Here is a 20523-nt window from a genome sequence, read left to right as displayed (position 1 = left end):
ATTAGCAGTTTTTTTTCCGGTATATAGTTTACTGCAATCTCGGTCTAGAAATCGTCTAGGTCGACCTTGATATTCTTTTGTGCTCATTGGCCAAATTGAGTAATTTTGCTAGGGTCAGTCATATTTGCTTTTCTGGAGGTTGCTTCGCCGCTAATGAGTTATCAAAAATGAAAGAGATTTTAATTGGAACAAAAATAAAAAAGTATTTTAATGAAGTATTGGTTTGCTGAATAATCGACTTAATCAAAATTTATAGATAGTTATTACAATTGTTTTAGTGCGTTGTTGTTCTAGCGATAACTGTATTTATAGCAACGGTTATAAAAGGGTCACCGATTTTCTAGAATCGTGACCAGCGCTAGAGAATGAGAGTGGTTTTTTGAAAACGTGTAGCAAGCAAAGAAATAAAAAACAACACATACATAAATCAATTATATTCACTATTGTTCGGGGGCATACCGAGACTCCAATACCGAAACATGCTAAAAATAATATTATTCAAACTTAACCATTCGTGCTTTATTCAAACATATAACAATACTATCAAAGATAATAGACTTCGGACAAACCCTGAGATAAACAACCCAAAGCACCAAATACTATTAACTACTACAGACTAGAATTAAATATTTTTTTACACACTTTTATGAAAAACAACTCCGAGATGAAAACTTCGGAAGTAGTATCCACCTAAAAAATGGTGAAAACTTGAAAAACAAAATACAATAAAGGTGCGTCGAAACTGAGCATGTTTTAACTAATCCATAGAAGTTCCGAAAAACATTTCAAAAACAAAGTTTGAATAAAATATATAATTCACGACACATAAATAAAATGCATTACTTATTAATTGAAATTAATACTACAACTCATATAACAACAAAAAATTTCCTCAACACAAAAGTAAGCTCCGTTAATTGCAGAGTGCACAATACGAGACTTTAACAAATCTAATTATAAAATACATATTAATAAAGGAAAACGAAAATACTCCTAACTCTAAAAGACTTCTAGACTAAACATCAATTACACATAAACACGTAAATACCACATATTGATAACATGATATCTGATAACGACACAACAATCAATTATGACAATTTAGGATTTTCGAATCTCAATTATATGCTTCAACTTTTTAAAATTCATTTCCAAATAATCAAAACCATATTTATATTAACATGTAACAAATACTCCATTTTCATAATTAATGTATATCAAGACACCCGTTTTAGCCGAGTTCTCACCTCGAGGCTCAAAACGTCATGTTCCCGAAAAAATGGTTAAATGATTCTTTAATATCTCATAATTTCTAAAATTTCCAAAAATCGTACAATTTCATGACATCTGCAATAGAATTTATTTCGGCTTTAATCGCACAATTTCATGACATTTTCATAATTAAAGTAAATATATTTTTGCAATCGGAGGTTTTGAATTTATTTTACGGCATTATCGAATTCCAATTTTTTTTTAAAATATATATTACTTTTAAAAGAAAAAAATTAGATAGAATGTATTTGAACGAAAAACAAATTAATCCCTTTCTTACACAGGAACTGACCATCTTCAAATTCCATTCATTTATGAGACCGAATGTATCGAACTACTTAGAAATGACAGTTAACTTTCTTCTTTCGTTATTTTTGAAAAGACATGCATGATTGCAGTATAGTTAGGCTATATTTGGTTTATGAAATAGGTTCGGAATAGAATAGCTATTCCGTATTGAATAATTATGTTCATGGAATAGTAACTTTATGGAATTGCTATTTCATGATTTTGTGTAATAACTACTTCTCTCAAAAGTAAAATAGTCATGTTCATGGAAAAGTAACTCCATGAAATTACTATTCTATGATTTTGTGAAAATACTTGCAATCTTATTTGCAAACCCTGGATTTATTCTTCCTTTACTGGAAGTGGCATATTTAATTAATGAATAAAAGAGAAAATATCCCGAATTAGACTAACTTATTATTACTTTAGCATTATCGAATTCCAATTATTGTAATTTGTTTTTCCATATGTTCTTTGATGGGAAAACTATGTGGCATGGTGATCAGACTCAAAAACACTATAACGACTGTGGATGCTTCAAGTATCACATTCACATATATAGTTTATTTGCAGCAGAGATTCTTTGCAAAAATACTGTATTATGCCTACAATTAATCAAGTTTCCGCATTAAGTTTCTGATTTGAAATATTTGTTTTTACACATTCTTGTTTATTTCTAGCTCTGTTAAATGTTTAATCTTTTAATAGCATAATTTCATGTTAAATAGAACAATTTTCATTTATAATTCTAGGCAAAACATCTTCTTTAACAGTTGCCTTTGCAATTAAAATCTCTTTGATTTGGATTAAGTATTTGTTGTTTTAGATTTTCACTTCATCGGGAAATTATGAAAAACATTAGAGTGAACCATATAGGAAAATAAAATTGAAAATAATAAAAACAACTGCTTATATTAATCAATGGAAATGGAATGGTTTTTATTAATTAATATGCATAAAGATATTTCAAATAAAAAACAACTAACTAATTAAACTCTTGCGTACCTTTATTCTGATGGATGGGCTGAATAATCTTTGCTGATTGTTAATTAACTTGCGGTTTCATTCCTGGCAAATTATGTAAGCTGATGCTGCCTAAAAAATTCACATCGTCTTTGGTAGTGTTCGGTATTGAGAATATTTTTACTTCTTCCATAGATGCAATTTTGTAAACTATAATCTTTCTAGGCCGTGTCACAAAAAAATGAAAGATACCATGAATGGATCTCAGAGGAAAAAATGATCCGAAAAGTTTCGGTTTGATCTTCAAACCAACCCCGAATGGGAACACTATTTCTTTATCCCACTCGAGATTCTTGTAATCGTTGAGCACAAACACATGAAAGCTTCCTTGTTCATCCAAGTGACCGAATCCCAAATCCGCATTCCATTGTAGAATCCAAACTCTGCTCCAATTTGAAAACATGGATTGCGGCAAAACAGTTCTAGTAAAAGTCTCGCTCTCTGAGTCGAAAGATATCATTTCTTTGCACATTTTAGCTCCTTTCTTGTTTACGCGTACAACGTGAAGGGTGCTAACGGTTCTAACAACTGAAATTTCTTCTTTCTTTCGGCTCATATTGGTAAACGATGGGGAAAACGATAGGGTTCTCCACGAAGTGTCACTCCCAAGAGTGAGTAGTTCGAAACCCTCATTATCAACCCCATTAGCGTATGCGCTTACTAATTTATATTCATTAGTAGATGGGACATATAACATTTTCATGTATATGTGATCCTTATGACGCGGATCAGGTAGAATCATGCTGTGCTTGGTGATCGGGTTGTGTATCCAGTACTTCGATGTAACCTTGCTTTTCGTAAGCACCAAGCCATCTTGACCGCAGACTAATTCAAATTCGTCATCCTGATATAGATGAATAGAGCAATGAAGGATGTGATTTTCTAAGAAGTAACGATCTTTAGATAATAAGTCATGCCAAGACTTGCAAACGGCTTTCATTCGCAGCAATGATTCGATAGGTAGTCGGATCAATATTTGGGTGATGATTTCTAGAGGAAGAAAAGGTTGCGAAGAAGAGATTGATGTAGACCCCGTCTTCCTTCTTCGGGTTTTTGATGTTTTTTTCATGATTTAAAAAATTTTAACCTACAAAACAAAAAAGTAAATTTAAACTAATTAGGCGACAGAGAGATCATATACATATTTATCATATTGTTATTTGTTGATACTACCGATTAGCTTTTCGCACGCGTGATTTGCCGAGTTTAAAATGCTTAGTAATAGTAACTAATTTCCGCTAACCCTATTAACAATTAATATAGATTTTGTCTATATTTGATAAAAAAAATTGATGTACATTTATCCATGATCAAACTGAAAATTAGAATAAAATAATTAAATATTAAATATCAAAATTATATTTATGTAACTGAATTTGAAAAATTAGATTAGAAATGCAGTGTTTAATTTGAGCACTGCCCTTGATTTGAACTTGGACACAACAAGGCATGTTAAATTTAATAAACTGGAAATGCATCTATGAATAAAGTTTAGGCTGTTTAGCAAATAACAAAGTAGATTACGAAAATTTCAATAAAACCCAAACAAAAATATTAAAAGAACTATACTTAAACTAAATACAGAGAAATTCATTATACGGCGAAAACAAAATGCCAAAGTTATGATCAATTTTAATCATTTAGTGCACAATTTTTAAATCATAATTACAATTCAATAAGAAAATAAATTACCTGAATAAACGAGCTTTTGCGTTGCCGTCGAGGAAGATGAAGAGTTTCATGTATGTACGTATATTGTGATGCCAAAGTGATACTTAATTAGGTCATTTTATAGGTAGGTTTTGTTTTTATCTATCTAAGACTTTTACTTTTATATAAATATCAGGAAACGAGAAAAGGAGATTTTGTAGCCATTTTTATAGTTTTAAAAAGGCCTAATGGTAAAAAAAACTCAAACCTTTATGATTTGTTGTAATTATATCCAAATCTTTTAATTTTTATAATAATATCCAAATTGCATTTTTGTTGTTGCAATAATATCCAAATTGCATTTTTTGTAGCAATAATAGTCAAATTGATGGCTAAACTTGTTGTTTTCAAATAAGATATTAGGCTATTATTATGTTTTGATGTATAATAATATAGTAAAAGTCCCAAAAAATGACAAAAAACTCAAAAAAATTCATATAAAAAGTGCAATTTGGATATTATTGCAACAAAATAATACAATTTGGATATTATTGCAACAAAATAATGCAATTTGGATATTATTGCAAAAATTAAAAGGTTTGGATATAATTACAACAAGTCGTAAAGGTTTGGTTTTTTTTGTCATTAAGCCTTTTAAAAATCAACAGTTTTTTTAAATATTTTATTTAATGAAGTAAGAGTATCTCACTTAATACTTTTACATAAAAATAATTTTATAAATAAGAGTAATATAGAAATAAAATAAGTAAAAAAATAAATAATTTTATTACATATAAAAATGAAAAATAAAATTGTTATTTTCAAAGTGTTAATAAAAAATTTGAAAATAAATAAATACTGTTTACATCTCCGAAGCATTACTATTAATAATTGATATATATATTGAATTCTACCATAAGTACAATGGATTCGAGTCGTATAAAATTCATTCTCCAGGACGATATCGAGCTCTCGTCCAAAGGGCTAATAGCAAGAAAAAACCGGCAACTGAATTCATGAGATTCGCTTTGACCGAAGGAGTAAAGCCGAATCACAAAAATAAGGCTGAATCCCCTGAAAACTCGGATGAAACGCGTTGATCTAGGGATTCGCCCAAGTACCTAATCTACGAATATCTCTCCTATTTGGATACAAACTCCAACTTAAAAAGATAAGTTTATTTAGAAATATATTCTTGAATAAGACTTCCACCTGAATAGGAACCTCTTTTCTATTTAAGATCAAGCCTTACTAAATAGGAATCATTTTCCTATTTAAAGTCCACAAGGTATAAATTCAACTACTATATAAAGAGTTTGAGGTATGTCTAAACACACAATTACATTCATATATTGAAATGTTGTTCAAGGCCTAAACTGACTCCATCAATTGACGCCGTCTGTGGAAAAAAGCTCAAAAACTAATAAATGTGAAATAAAATATTACATTCAAAAGAAAAAAAGATAAAAAATATAAAACTTATTAAGCAATAATATTGGAATACATGAACATGAAGCTTTTTGATTTTCACCACATAAATTGCAGTCACTAAATTACTAGATCTGATTTTTTTTGGTTGGAATGATTAGATCTAATTTTTCTTTTGTTAGAAAGATTTTTTTATAAATTATAGATAACTTTTTAGATAGATTAAGTCTACTATATCATTCGTTAATTAAACTTATCACATTTATGACATGTTATTAAAATAATTATTATTATAATATTACTATTAAAATAAGTAAAAAATAATAATAAATAAAATTAAGATTAAGATTGTGCCACTATTTTAATAATATGTCATAGCATAGTAGATTAAATCTTTTTAAAAAGTTTCTCCAAATTATATATAGAGTTATAGACTATAGTAGTACTAAAAAGTATGTATATTATGGGAGGAAACATTTTATGTGGAGCAAAAACAAATTCTACGAACCAATAATTAGCCATCAGTTTATTCAAAAATTTATTCACCGATTCACGACCCCACTTTCTTGGATTTTTATTTGGCCTAATTATTTAAAAAAACCCCACCTTGTAATATTTTTTCGTTTATACCATCACGTAGGAAAAAGTTCATTTGTACCCTTTTTTTGATTTTTCGTTTTCATCTCTACCTAAAGAGCTAATTTGACCTCTTTTCATTTGGAAAAATATTCAAAATGATGCTTTATATTTAGCTTATATTTTAATTAAACATTAATATTATTAGTATTTATAATGTTTTCATCCTTTAATTAATTTAATTGTCAAAAATTTAAATTTTAGGGTAGAGATGAAAATGAAAAATCAAAAAAAGGGTACAAATGAACTTTTTCCTACGTGAGGGTATAAACGAAAAAATGTTACAAGGTGAGGGTTTTTTAAGTAATTAGGCCTTTTTATTTCATTGGCAACTTTACTGGCTAATCCGACTTGCCTGGCTGCAAGAGTAATTCCGTTTCAACTCTATTTTTTAAGCGAACTATTAAATACCGCCTCTAAATTATTAGATACTGGTTCTTCTTTTATTAAAATATCTTTTTATCTTTTCTTAATTTTAAAATTTATAATTAATCATCTCAACTCATATTCAAACACGAATACACTTATATTAATTTTTATATTAATCTTTTTTTATAAAAAATTTATATTATTTTAAAGTACATTTACATTAATTCTTTTTATCAAAAATGCACTTATATTATTTTAATATTAATTTTTGTATCAAAAAAATATACTTATATTATTTTTAAGTATATATATATATATATTATTTTTATATTAATTTTTTTTATCAAAAAATACATTTATATTATTTTTAAGTACATATATATTGTTTTTTATATTAAAGTTTTATAAAAAAATACACTTATATTATTTTTAAGTACATATATATTTTTATATGAATTTTTTTATCAAAAACATTTACTTACATTATTTTAAGTACATATATATTATTTTTTATATTAATTTTTATCAAAACAATACGCTTATATTATTGTTAACTATAGATTATTGGCTATTTTTTCTATTCTTTATAAAAAAATTTGAAAAAAAAATTCGAGAAAATTCGCACGGCTCTCCTCGGCAGACATCTCCCATGGTGAGAGACGTCTTCGGAAGACGTCTCCCATGGTGAGCGACGTCCTCGGAAAACGTCTCCCCCCATGGGAGACGTCTAACGAGGACGTCTTTCACACCATGGGAGACGTCTTCCAAAGACATCCACGTGAATTTCTTTAATTAAAAGGGCAAAGAGGTAAAAAAAGGCGGTACCTAATAATTTAGGGCGGTCCTTTTTAAACGGGACAGAACCTTAAATTTTGGTGTTTTCTTTTGGGATAATTGCTGATTTCCTCCTCACATTATATCATAATTACTAATTCTCTTACGACTTTTAATAAGTCAACTGTTTAACTTTTAATGTTTGATTAAATAAATTATTCTTCATTTTGTTAATGAACGCTATTCTTTAATTTAGTCAAAGGGTCTCATGGTCATTATAAAATTTAATTTGACCCTTAAATTTATTTTTCTTTTAAAAAAATTCATTAAATTAAAATAATTTTATATATTATTTATCAAATCATAGTATTTTATAAATTTTAAGTTCTGTTTCCAAAAACATTAAAAGGTTTTATTGCACTATATAAAATTATTAAGGGCTCAAGTGGAAAAAATTAAAAGAACTTAATAATTTTAGAATTTTTTTGTACCGTTAGCTTAAAATTTACTATTTATACATTTGTATGTTTTTCTATGCCTGTGAACATGATTTCAATCATGAAGTAAAAGTTACACTATTTTGATGTTAATGATTTTGGGGATGGCCTTAGCCAGTGTGCCATTTGGTACTGCTACTGTACTTAGACAAACAAATACTATATAATAAGGCAACTCATTTAATTGGCCGGGAAATAAAAGTCTGCATTATATAGCAATAAAAATTGTTGAAAATTCAGCAACAAGTGATAATGATATTTGATTAATTTACAAATTAGAAAAAATCTACATAAATTTTGAATTTAGTGAGGCAGCAGTGATCACTTCCAAGAAGTGAAAAACAAATCTGAGTTAGATTTTTGGTCTCAGATTGTTTATACTTTCAGATTAAATAAAATTAATTAATGAGACAAAAAGGAAAAATAAGTTCTTCATCTTCTCATGAGCAACTTAGAGCTGAAGTAAGAGTAATGAAATAATCTTCACTACATGGTAATGTAAGACCGCCCATCGGATGATCGAATCCGAATTCTTCTTCAGCACGATGTAGAAGCTGCAAGAACATAGGATGATTCAAGTATGATATCGGAATCACAAATCTTTTTCTGTACCCTTCTCCGACATAGACGGCAACGTGACCTTTCGGAACGTTGCAAGTAGCTAAAACGCTGGCGATTTTCGCCGAAAGGCTTCGTTGAAGCTTTTGTTTGGCATGAGCTATCCCCATCAGTTGAATGCCCATTTTAGAAAAGAAAAAAGTTGAGTGATTAGTTTAGTGATTAAAGAAGAAAGACTAGAGACTTCTATGCTGTTGTGTTGATATGATGTTTGTAGTACTTCGGTTTATTATATATAGTGGCTTGAAACCACAGTATTATATGGTAAAGAATAGTGCGCTTGAAATGGCTAATTGCGTATAATCGAGTTGAGTCGATATACTGATAAATTCTAATTGGACTCGATTCTAACATTTAAAATTCGAAAACTTGATCCAAACTCGGTTACATTTTATTACTTTAGCTCGGAGATCGAGCTTGAATTTTATAATATAATTGAAACTCGCCTCATCTTACTATCGAAAAATTTTAAGATTAGAAAAGTATAAAAATGCATTAGTCAAAATTTGGTTAGACTCGCGAGTCTATATAATCTAATATTTTGATGTTCGAACTCGACTAGATAGTTGCCTCGGACAACTCTAACTCTAACTCGACTCAACTTATATCGAGCTGATTTCGATCTTTCTTCGAAGTATACGTAAAGTTGCCCGACTCCGTTAATATTTTCAATAACAAGCTATGTGTTTGAAGAATATTAAGGGACATATCAGGTGAAGGACTTGTTGAAATTTCACATGGCATGCTTTTGTTTGATACACAAGACACATTGCCCTACCACCTTTAGAGACAAATTAAATAGAGGTTTGTGAGTAAATTTGCAAACTATTTGTATTTGTAAATGAAAATACAAACACGTACTTAGTGTTATTAAACTAAAAAAGGGGCCATTGACTCTGTGATGGAAGACATATATGGTTTTGGTAGAATAGTAATTGTTGATTTGTTTTGGTTATTATTGAATGAAGCACTGAATTTAGACCTGGTGGTATTTGTGGGATTTTTCAAGCCAACTTGCTAGTCTACCATATTGCCCCTCTTGTAGTTCTTTTCATTAGTTTCTGTCCCTACCATAATTTGTCCAATATGAAGTCCCTTAGCTACTTGTATATGCTTGTAATATTTTAAATTACAACAAAATATATCCCTGTTGTATGAACTTTTCTAAAAGAATTTGTATTTGAATGTTTTTTTTTAGGTTTAACCGTAAAAAATACTTCATCTTTTTGATTTTTTCGTTTATTGTCCAAACTTTTAAATCTTCAAATTTAGCCAATTTTTTCATTTTTCAGTTTCAATTGTAGTCAAATGCTCGAATTAAAGTGAAAAAGTTCTAAATATATCGTTCATATTGCTTCATATTATTCTAATTTATCATTATACTATCAAAAATTTCAAATATGAAATAATATGAAGCGTATATTAATTTTTTTTTCCACTGAAATTTTAGCAACTGAGTATAATTGAAACTGAAAAATGAAAAATGGGTTAAAGTTAATTTTTTTGAAAGTTTAGACTATAAACGTAAAAAAATTGGAAAAATTGAGCTACAATTTTTTTTCCCATAGATCTATGTTTAGTTTAATATTTGTTCTTTCTAATCATATATTTTTGTAGGTTTTTATTATTTTATCTCTAAAAACTGATCACATGTAAAAAAATTAAATCTTTTTTCTCCAGCTGTCTAATCTTGAACAGGTTTTATAATTGGTTCACTAATGTTATTACATAACCGACTCACATTCCACAAAACTAGCTATAATGAATCGGGTTCATAACTAGTACTCCTAAGTTGAACCGGCTGAAGTATTGCCCAAACAAAAAATATAGAAAATTATCTCTATTTTATCCATTAAATAAGGGCTCTGTGGTTCTTGCCCTAAGGAAATCAACCCTCCTCTATAAAGTTAATCATGTACTATTATTCTCAATGGTGTTAAAAAAATAAAAAAATAAAAAAATTTAAAATCTACTTAAAGTTTATTAATCTATCATAATTTTATAATTTTTATTGTAATTTTTATTAATTTTTTTAATTAATTTAATTGTATCAAAGTTTCACCTTAATTTATTATCCATTTATCTTTTTATTTATTTGAACTATAAAATTTTATTAGCTTCAATTTCTAAAAAATAAAAAATTTAGTTTACTATTATTTTTAATTTTTTCATAGAACAAAATTTAAGTTTTATAATTTTTAAAAAATAAATTGTAATAAAAAAGAGTAAATATAAATATTTAATTAAAAGTTAAGCGAATTAAGATTGAGAAAAAAAAAAGAATAGAACTTTAATAAAATCATCAAATTAAGACAGAGTCATAAATTTTGAAATATTTAAAAAAATTATAAAAAATTAAAAACATTTGACTTTATAACACCATTATTTTTTTAAAAGGTTATAAATACAATTTTGAATAAAACTTAATCATATTTATACTTTAGTATGTCTTGATTTACTGCTTCAAGAAGTTTCCTTTAAAACATTGAAAAACAAAAGATAAAATTATTTTTTAAATTCAAAATTTTGAATTTTTTATAAATTAAAATTAAATTTTTAATTTATACAATAACAATCAATTTAAAAGCTTATTTTATATATTATGCTTAAAATATAAATTTTATTTTTTAGATGGAAACTTTTGCGTTTTTTTAATCAATTGTGATCAAACTTTTATATTAGAAGTTAGATAAAATGTTTAAAACTTTGGTTGTAATTAATAAATGACGTAAATGTTTAGATTTAAAAAAATGACATTCAAACTTTTGCGTTCAATTAGATAAAAATCTCTTAAATTGGATATAATTATAAAATTCTTAAGATTTAATTTAATTGATAAAGAACACAAATGTTTAGATTTAAAAATTAGGCCAATATATATACTCCTTCCTCCATAATAGAATTTCTTAATTACAAAAATTTAAAAAAATATAATTAATATTATGAAATTTTGTAAAACAATTATATTTTTTTATTATACATACTCTTATTTAATATAGTCATTATAATTCATTTTTTTAGAAACATTAATTTTTCTTTTAAAATAGTAGCTCATTAGTGAATTAATTTATTTTATCATAAATTGTTATTCTCTCCGTTTTTTTTTAATTTTCTATTTAGCCAAATAAATTTGCCTATGATTATTTGTCCATTTAAAACTTTAAGTTGATTTAGTTAGTAATTTTTAAATTTTTCTCTTTTCAATAAATGACTATATGACTCAATTTATAAAATATTTATTAACTATTAGGATTATGTTAGTATTTATTTTTATAATTTAAGATAAAATATTCACTTTTTTAATGAACAAAGGGTCAACGCGCCCCCTGAACTTGTGATACGGGGTCATCTAACCCAATTTATATTTTTTTGAGCAACGAACCCCAAAACTCTTCATTTTTTGGTCAAATAACCCATAATTTATATTTTTATTTCAAAAAATAGATTTAGAATAATTATATCGCAACAATTATGGAAGTATTTAAGTACTTTTTTATATCTCTCACCTCCGATTTGTATTTTACGCGTTTTAAAAATACAATTATGGGATTATTTGACCCAAAAATGAAGAGTTTTTGGGTTAATTATTCAAAAAATATATATTGGATTAGATGACCCCGTGTCACAAGTTTAGAGGGCGCATTGACCTTTTGTTTCTTTTTTAATATATACAACTTTGACTAAATAGATAATTAAAAAAATAGAGAAAGTATTTATTAGAAATATATTTTTTGAATTTCTTCTTCTCAAAATTGACTAAATGTACACGGTATTGATTATTAATTAAGATAATAAGCAATTTAGTATTAATTCTTTTAAGCATTATTTTGGCTTATTATTTTATTATTAGAAGGCAGACATTTAGAGGCCGATTACTAAACTATCTACTATAAGAAGCCGACCGAAACTATGGTCTACGAACACACTAATTTTGCAAGGAGAATATATATAGCTTAATTGTTTTGAGGGACATAATTCATTATAAGAATAATAGAATATATAATTGACAATTTATCATCATTTATTATATAGATTAGTGGAGAAACATCATTAATAAAGCATATGTTTCGTAATTATACATGTTGAATTTCAAAACCTAAAATGAATAAATGAGTCGGAGGTCAATGTAGGGCTCATAAATGTTAGTTATATATGGTGACACGTTTTCGAAGAATTTAGGATTACATGCATGCACATTTTATAATTCTACTTTAAATATATTCTTCTGTATAACATAAAGCAATATACAAATAAAATAACGTCACTTCATTTTGTTAAAATAATTCAAGTTCAATCTCACTATGCATGCAACTTAAATTTGGTATATGAACTAGTGCTCTACTTATTCAATTGAGTACTTTAATACACATATCCACACACACAATAAACCACTCATTAAAGGTCTAATTTTTTAAAAAACCCCGACCTTTTAACCCCTTTTCAATCATACCCTGACGTTGCAAATTTGTTAATTTTACCCTATTTTGCATTTTTGTATTTCAATTGTACCCTGAAAAATTAAATTAACGTCTTTTGCGTTTGGAAATTTTTTTAAAACATTCTACATGTCTCGCATATATTAATTGTATATTTTTAAAATTTATTTAAATTTAGTTAAATTAATTAAGAATTTAAATTAGTGTTAATTTGATTATGATTTTTAGTTAGTTTTTAAAAATAAAGGACTTATGTGTACTTTTTTAAATAAAAAAGAATTTAATTTCATGTTTAGACTTAATTAATTGAATGATTTCATCATTTAAGTAAAACAATTAACAAAAATTTAAATATTGGAGTACAATTGAAAACGGAAAATTCAAAAGTGGGTAAAATTGACAAATTTTCAACTTCGGGGTAGAATTGAAAAAAGGTTTAAAGGTGAGGGGTTTTTGAGTGATTAGGCCCTCATTAAATTACTTTTTCTAGCTAGCTACGTGTGGAGTGTTTTAAAAATTGAATCGGAAAAGTTTGTTTGACCGTAAATCGGACATCAATTTAGTTAAATTCCTTTTACGAAGTTTGTCAATTATATCTTTGTATTGAATAGAGATGAAAACTAAAAACCCAAAAAACAGTATAAATAATTTTTTCTTTAAATTGAGGGTGTAAACAAAAAAAAATTTAAGGTGGATTCATTTAAGTAATTAAATCTTAAAAGAAGAGTTTATTTTCTTACTTTAGAAAAAGAATAGTGATCACTCATCGGTTATAATTTTTTTTGTAATTCTGACATGCCATATAAATAAAAAGCTATATTTTTGCATTTTTTTCTAAAATAATGACCACTACTAAAAAACAGTCAGTTTGTGACGGCAAAATCCGTCACAAATCCGTCATAAACAGCTGTTTGTGACGGATTTGTGACGGATTTCAATCCGTCACCAAAAAAGGCGTCACAAACATTTTGTGACGGAAAAAATAATCCGTCAAAAATTTGTGACGGATTAGTGAAGGAAACTGCCGTCACAAAAGTCAATGGTCACTTTTTAAAAATCCGTCACAAATTTGTGACAGATTTTTCCGTCACAAATCCGTCGCAATGAGTGACGGCTTTGTGACGGATTTTGAATTTTCCGTCACAAATCCGTCACAATGAGTGACGGCTTTGTGACAGAATTTATGTTGTGACGGATACTGCTATCGCAAATCCGTCACTAATTTGTGACAGATTGGTGATGGATATATTTTGTGACGAATATGGCCGTCACAAATCCTTCACAAATTTGTAACGAATTTGTGATAAAATTTATTTTGTGACATGCATTTCCTTTACAAATCTGTAACAAATTCAAAAGAATCACATCCTCATATTATTATAATAATGAATATAAAACAAGAATGATCGATATATAAGTTTAATGGTAGTTATCCATTAATTTCAAAATAGAGTTGTACATACCAATGCTTATAAATATCAAACGCAATCTAAGTACGAACGTTATAGAATACAAAGATAAAAAAAACTACTACATAAGAGGCATCAGTAATGTGATACAACCGCCAAAATCTATTTATCACTCTTTATGCTTTTGCAGTTGCTGCTCGAGATAGTTCATTTGGCGTTACTGCTTACGTTTCATATCTATAAGAAAGTAAAAAGGTAAATAGACATTAGAACATAATATAATTAATTAACTAGTCATCTTTAAAACTCAAAGGGCATGACTGTCACGTAGTCATTTGCAGAACTTAAATGTTTCATTCCTGTTGTACGACATTTTAAAATGCATATGTAAGTTATGGGGGCTAGCTTTGTGGAGGAATAAGTAAAAATCTCTAATCACATTCATAACATAAGCTAATTAGCGCGTCGATGCAACAAAGTTTCAAAGAAATCCAGCAAGTTTTGCAAGATCATGACCAACAAACTAATAATAATCAAAACGAACATGTAAGTAGTGGACACTTCAGTTTACATTTTCCGTTTCGGCAAAACATCCTAACCCACTAGATAAACTAATGAATTGCAGGTACTTCATGTGCACGAAGATTGTCACGAATATACGTTGATTCCAGGGTTTTGCTCCTTAACGAAGATTGTCACAGATTGTCACGAATATACTTGTCTCTATTCCAGCGACCAAGACATCAACTTTACCTCCCAAATCTTTCCAAACCACTGGGCCAGTGATTTCATAGTCAATCTACATACACGACACAAACTGACTTCTACTCCTTTAATCGTAGATAACTATATCAAAAATCAACTAACATAATACCGTCGGATTAGCAGGATTTTCAAATTGATGAAGCATATAAGCATTTGGTGTATTCTTTATGATCTCCTCAGCCTTCTTAATAATCTCAGCATACTTCATAACTGATATTTACAAACATAAAGCTTAAATTATAAAATTAAAAATTGAATAACAGCAAAAGAATGCAGTTTTCCGATGTCCGAATGAAACAAAAAAGAAGCATTGGATAGCTAGGGAAACATCAATTTTGGCTTCACTAACAATAGATTAACACATTTATATAGTGCAACGTTGAAAGATTATAATGACATTTTAATGAAGCCTTTACAGTTTACACAAACAAGAGAATGAAAAGTAAAGTAATTACTCCATTGACATGTCCTCTCAAATGAGCTAACATACAGATCTAACGGAATAATTATATGGAGTAGCAAAGTGTAACACAAACACCATTGCAAGATGTTTTCTTAACCACATACTGAGATCATCTGGTCCATTACATTTTATACTCTCTTTGTGGTCTTTTCACATACATGTTATGTCCATTGTGCAACTATTATCTATGTTATGTCCATTTTCACATACTTGCTCAGGCAACAACAAAGTACATTACAGAGAATTAAAACAAGACTATCAGGAGAGTCCCAAACCCTAAATACACTAACAAATTAAATTATGAAACAAACTAGTAAAAAAAGAACGAAAACCTGAACAAAGCTTCAGAAAATCGAAGGCTGCTTCTCTTCAACTGCGGCCATGGGTGCTAGAGGCGAGGCTGACAAAAACGAAGGCTGCTTCTCTTCAATTGCTTACACAAAAAGCGAAAATAGAACGATGGACGATGAGGAATTAAGAACTGTTCTCATTATCTCTGAACAACAAAAATGAGCGATAAAGGGGTTAGGGATTGCTTCTCATTATTTCTTAACAGCAACTATGAACGGCGAACGATGAAGGAGAAGTGTTATCGACAGAAGTAGTGGACGGACTTTGTGATAGAACGATGAAGGAGAAGGATTAGGGTTTTGTTATAGAAATTATTTTTTGACACTACAAGCTGCTTTTAGGGATTAAAATTATACATCCGTGACAAATTCCGTCACAAACATTTGTGATGGACAAACCCGTCATTGTTCCGTCACAAAATAAGGATTTGTGACGAAAAACAAATCTGTCACTAAAATCCGTCACAAAATCCATCACAAATCCGTCACTAATATCAAAATAAAAAAACACAAGCCCAACAATTTTTTCCATCACTAATTCCGTCACAAAAATATCAATCCCTCACAAATCCGTCATAAATCTGTCACAAATTAGTGACAGATTTTTCTGTCACAAATTTCCGTCATAAAACCACTGTTTTTTAGTAGTGGACGCCGTTTTAGCAAAAAGTCAATATTTTTTCTATATAAAACTAAATTCGGTGACTTTTTTTATAATTCAAAATAAATTTCAATTTAGGGATTAAAGTTCAATTTGAAAACAAAAATTCATGGAATAAAGTCAGATTTTTCGTCGTTTTTAAGGTACCACATGCATCGATTTCAGTCTGTACCTATCCAGCATATTTAACACCAGCTATCACTGCTTATCGAACTCAAAACAAGCTCCTTAAAAGTAGGAAATCATGAAAAAATTGAGCTGTTACAAAATGAATGTAGAAGACTGAAAAAGAATGATCGATGGTGACTTCTCACTATTAATTTTGTCATTTTTAGAGATCAAATGATTTAATCTGATGGATCAATTTTATGGAGAGGGACTCAATACAAGGAACCACATAATGCTTTTAATTTCTCTTAACCAATTTGATAGAAAAGTTTTGGACCGATTTGGCACATGATATTTTCTTTTGGGGTAGGGTACGTAAGGCCTTAGGTTACCATATAAAATATACATGAATCTTCCTGAAATGTTAAATGATTTTCCCCTATTCTAAGACCAAGTCGTATTTTCTGGTGCAATAAGGTTGGTTTGAGGAAGCAAACATGTAGCAATTGCACTCAATGGTCCGAGTGTTGTCTCTTAATGTAAAAGATCATGAGTTCTCTTCTAATAGTTAGATTATTTTATGACTTTATTGTGAAATTATATCAATCAACTAGAAGGATTAAAATTTTAGGTAATTTTGAACACATTATGTTAAAGATAATTCCACGTTACTTAGCAGAACAAATAAAAATGAATTTATAAGTGTGAAGGTTCAACCACCTTAGGTCATGATTGAACCTAAACACTCGAATAAGCATGTGGGTTGTTATATTCTCATCAATTTATAATTAATTACTCGTACCAATTAATTAAAAATAATATTTTAATAACACATGTCAATGTATATTGAACTTGAAATATGCATAAATACATGTTATATAGAAAACCAGACTGATGCCCGTGCAATGCGTAAACGTAAAAGGAGCTAAGATAGAGCCGGAAGATCCCGAGCCCTACATCAAATTTAAAATACTTTACCTAGGAAAAGCGTTTTAAAAATTATATAAAACTTTCCTACTTTAAATTTTTTGAAAAATATATTTTGTAGTATAAAACTTTTTAAAAAAATAATAGCTTATTTTTATAGGTCAATTAGGGATAACATTAAATAATTTAAACAAATTTAAGGACCATGATGAATCAATTTTTTTCTTAATTGACCTAAAAATACAACAAATATCCTTAATTTGATTAAAAATAAAGAGTTTTTTTCTTAATTGATAAAAACAAATAGATTGAGTTATTTGACCTAAGTTATTAGTCTAGGGACTGAGTTGACCTTTTTACTTATTTTATAGATTTGATCATTACAAATTGATTTTTCTTGATGAATTTTATTTCGATAATTTCTTGTCCACTAGTTTATACATCTTTAAAGGCGAGTTTCATATATATATTTTAATGATGTGAGCAAAAATCATGATTTTACTTGTTGTAATGATTTTGCTAGCCTTTAAAAATATGGTTCAAATCGATAGACATTTATTATTTTCGTTATCACTTGATTGAATTGCTTTAGTTACTAGCGGCTACAACTTCTCCTAAGAATGTTGCGTTAGGGGCAATTGGTATCCTAATTATCAACATTATTTTTTTTAAGCCCATTCGGTTTTCAGGGCTTCGCCCTAACTAATTCGGATCCGACCCGCGTCGTGCACCTGACTTAGTGGGAATTATCAACATTATTATAATAAAACTTCTCTTTCTATTATCGATTCACTTGTTATTTAGAACAATGGTCTAATAACTTAAAAAAACCCCACCTTATAACATTTTTTCGTTTATACCCTCACGTAGGAAAAAGTCCATTTGTAACCTTTTTTTGATTGTTTGTTTTCATCTCTACCCTAAAATTTAAATTTTTGACAATTAAATTAATCAAAGGATGAAAACATTATAAATGATTAATAATATTAATGTTCAATTAGAATATAAGCTAAATATAAAGGATCATTTTGAATATTTTTTCAAATGAAAAGAGGTCAAATTAGCTCTTTAGGGTAGAGACGAAAATGAAAAATCAAAAAAAGGGTACAAATAAACTTTTTCTTTATCCAGAATATAAACGAATAAATGTTATAAGGTGGGGTTTTTTTTAAGCAATTAAGCCTTAGAACAATCAAAGTTATATACAAACAAAGTTAGAGGCTTTGTTTTATACAAGAACACTTGTTACACTATATGGTAAACCTAACTAAATAAGGAATACCGAAATGTAATTTATATATAATAAAATATTATGAAAGATTTTCTCTCTTGATTGAAGAGATCGTCTATGTTGGACGGTATTATCCAATAGAGCCACGCCAGCCAGGTTGGTAAATAATGTATATCATTTTGGTGAATTGAACATACCTTAGAAAAAGTTAAATACTAAACTAAACCCTCTAAACTTGGTTATACATTAAGATATATAGGATAAGAGTTGTTGTCAAGAACAAAACAAGAACTAAATAGAAACATCAAAAAGGAAAAATAATACATATGATCATATGCAATAGTTGGTTACATGCTTCCGTTCAACCTATCATTCCTTCAAAAGATAGCCCCATTTGCATATGATCATCACCAGCTCCTTTATATATATATATATATATATATATATATATATATATATATATATTAGTGGCGGAACCCGGATGAGGCAAGATGGAGCAACCTTTTCATCCCGGTTCGGAGACATCGAATATTTTTTTAAAAAAATGAGCCAATTAGTGACGTTTCATACGGTCTAAAGTATTAAAAAGAAGTCGAGAAACATGTCATTCAGTCTAAAAAAATAGCCGAATAACGTACGTATAATTCGTCGAAAATAAAATTTTGTACCACCTGAATAAAATTTTATATTGAGAGAGTCCTTGTTTTTATAATTGAGGTCGAGAGACATGATCAGTGGTAGCTAGTGGCCAATCTGATTACACCATAATTTCTAGCTAACAAAACATGTAGTATGGTGACATATCAATTAGCCAAAAGAATATATAATATATGTCCAAGATTTTTGATCCGTACCCTTAATTAGACACTACTAATTTCCAACAAGTTGGTCAGCGAGAAATACAATGTATAAGCAGAAGAACAAGAGATGTGGATGTAATAAAATTAAGCTAGACCACCACGTACACTTGCTTAACAGTTTTTGGTTCCTCAAAGTGGTAGGGCATAGTCATATTTGAAGTTATCATTTACAAAATCCTTCACAATCTTATCCATTGTTTTCTAGCATTGCCATGTGATTACTTGGGACATATGTCCTTATAACTTTTTAATCCATCTTTACCTCTTAATTTTAAATTGAACTTTAAATTGTTTGCATAAACCTACTGAAATCAAAAAATTTAATCAAACCGACAAATTGGTTTAGTTTAGTTTGATATTTTAACAAAATTTTGGATGTTTTCGGTTCAGTTTGTATATGATCAATAAAAAAAATCAATTAGGTTTTAACGTAAAACCAAACTTGAAATAACCGAACCGACTTGTTTAGTTCATCAGTTCGGTTTGAAAAATTACACTCTATAATAGTTTCGGTCCGGTTATAACCATAAAAAAAATTCCAGCTATGTTTTAACGTAAACAGAACCTGAAAATAACATAAATCAACAAAAAAGTGAACGAACCGACTCATTTTGTTAAGTTTAGTTTGAAAAGATACAGTCTCTCATTGTCAGCACATCAAGAAATAAATAAGGAAGAAAAGAAGAATAATTATATAAAATTTTACGTGATTCGATCAATGTGATTTACATCCACGGACATAAAGATAATTTTATTTT

At 28.4% G+C, this 20523-nt stretch overlaps 2 protein-coding genes and 1 non-coding gene across 3 annotated transcripts; all 3 read right to left on the bottom strand.

The window, feature by feature from the left end:
* Positions 1–2446: 2446 nt before the first annotated feature.
* LOC126682231 (F-box protein At5g49610-like) lies at positions 2447–4392 on the bottom strand. The gene is made up of 2 exons (XM_050377833.2): positions 4276–4392; positions 2447–3670 (listed from the first exon to the last, which is right to left on the bottom strand). The coding sequence occupies exon 2, from the start codon at positions 3650–3652 to the stop codon at positions 2606–2608; it is 1047 nt and encodes a 348-aa protein (XP_050233790.1). The 5' UTR covers positions 3653–3670; positions 4276–4392; the 3' UTR covers positions 2447–2605.
* Positions 4393–8172: 3780 nt separating this feature from the next.
* LOC126682233 (auxin-induced protein 15A) lies at positions 8173–8741 on the bottom strand. Its single transcript, XM_050377835.2, has one exon. It carries the CDS (start codon positions 8678–8680, stop codon positions 8378–8380), a length of 303 nt encoding a protein of 100 aa, XP_050233792.1. The 5' UTR covers positions 8681–8741; the 3' UTR covers positions 8173–8377.
* Positions 8742–15433: 6692 nt separating this feature from the next.
* LOC126685271 (small nucleolar RNA snoR136) lies at positions 15434–15578 on the bottom strand. The gene has a single exon (XR_007643381.1). It is a non-coding gene; the product is annotated as a small nucleolar RNA snoR136 (small nucleolar RNA).
* Positions 15579–20523: the final 4945 nt, after the last annotated feature.

The sequence above is a fragment of the Mercurialis annua genome, linkage group LG5, assembly GCF_937616625.2.
Source record: "Mercurialis annua linkage group LG5, ddMerAnnu1.2, whole genome shotgun sequence".
NCBI lineage: Eukaryota > Viridiplantae > Streptophyta > Magnoliopsida > Malpighiales > Euphorbiaceae > Mercurialis > Mercurialis annua.
This window is presented reverse-complemented; position numbering and strand designations above follow the sequence as displayed.

Bases quoted from the DNA above. Each gene is read 5' to 3' on its own strand.
- LOC126682233 (XM_050377835.2), bottom strand. From the start codon at position 8,680: ATGGGCATTCAACTGATGGGGATAGCTCATGCCAAACAAAAGCTTCAA.
- LOC126682231 (XM_050377833.2), bottom strand. From the start codon at position 3,652: ATGAAAAAAACATCAAAAACCCGAAGAAGGAAGACGGGGTCTACATCA.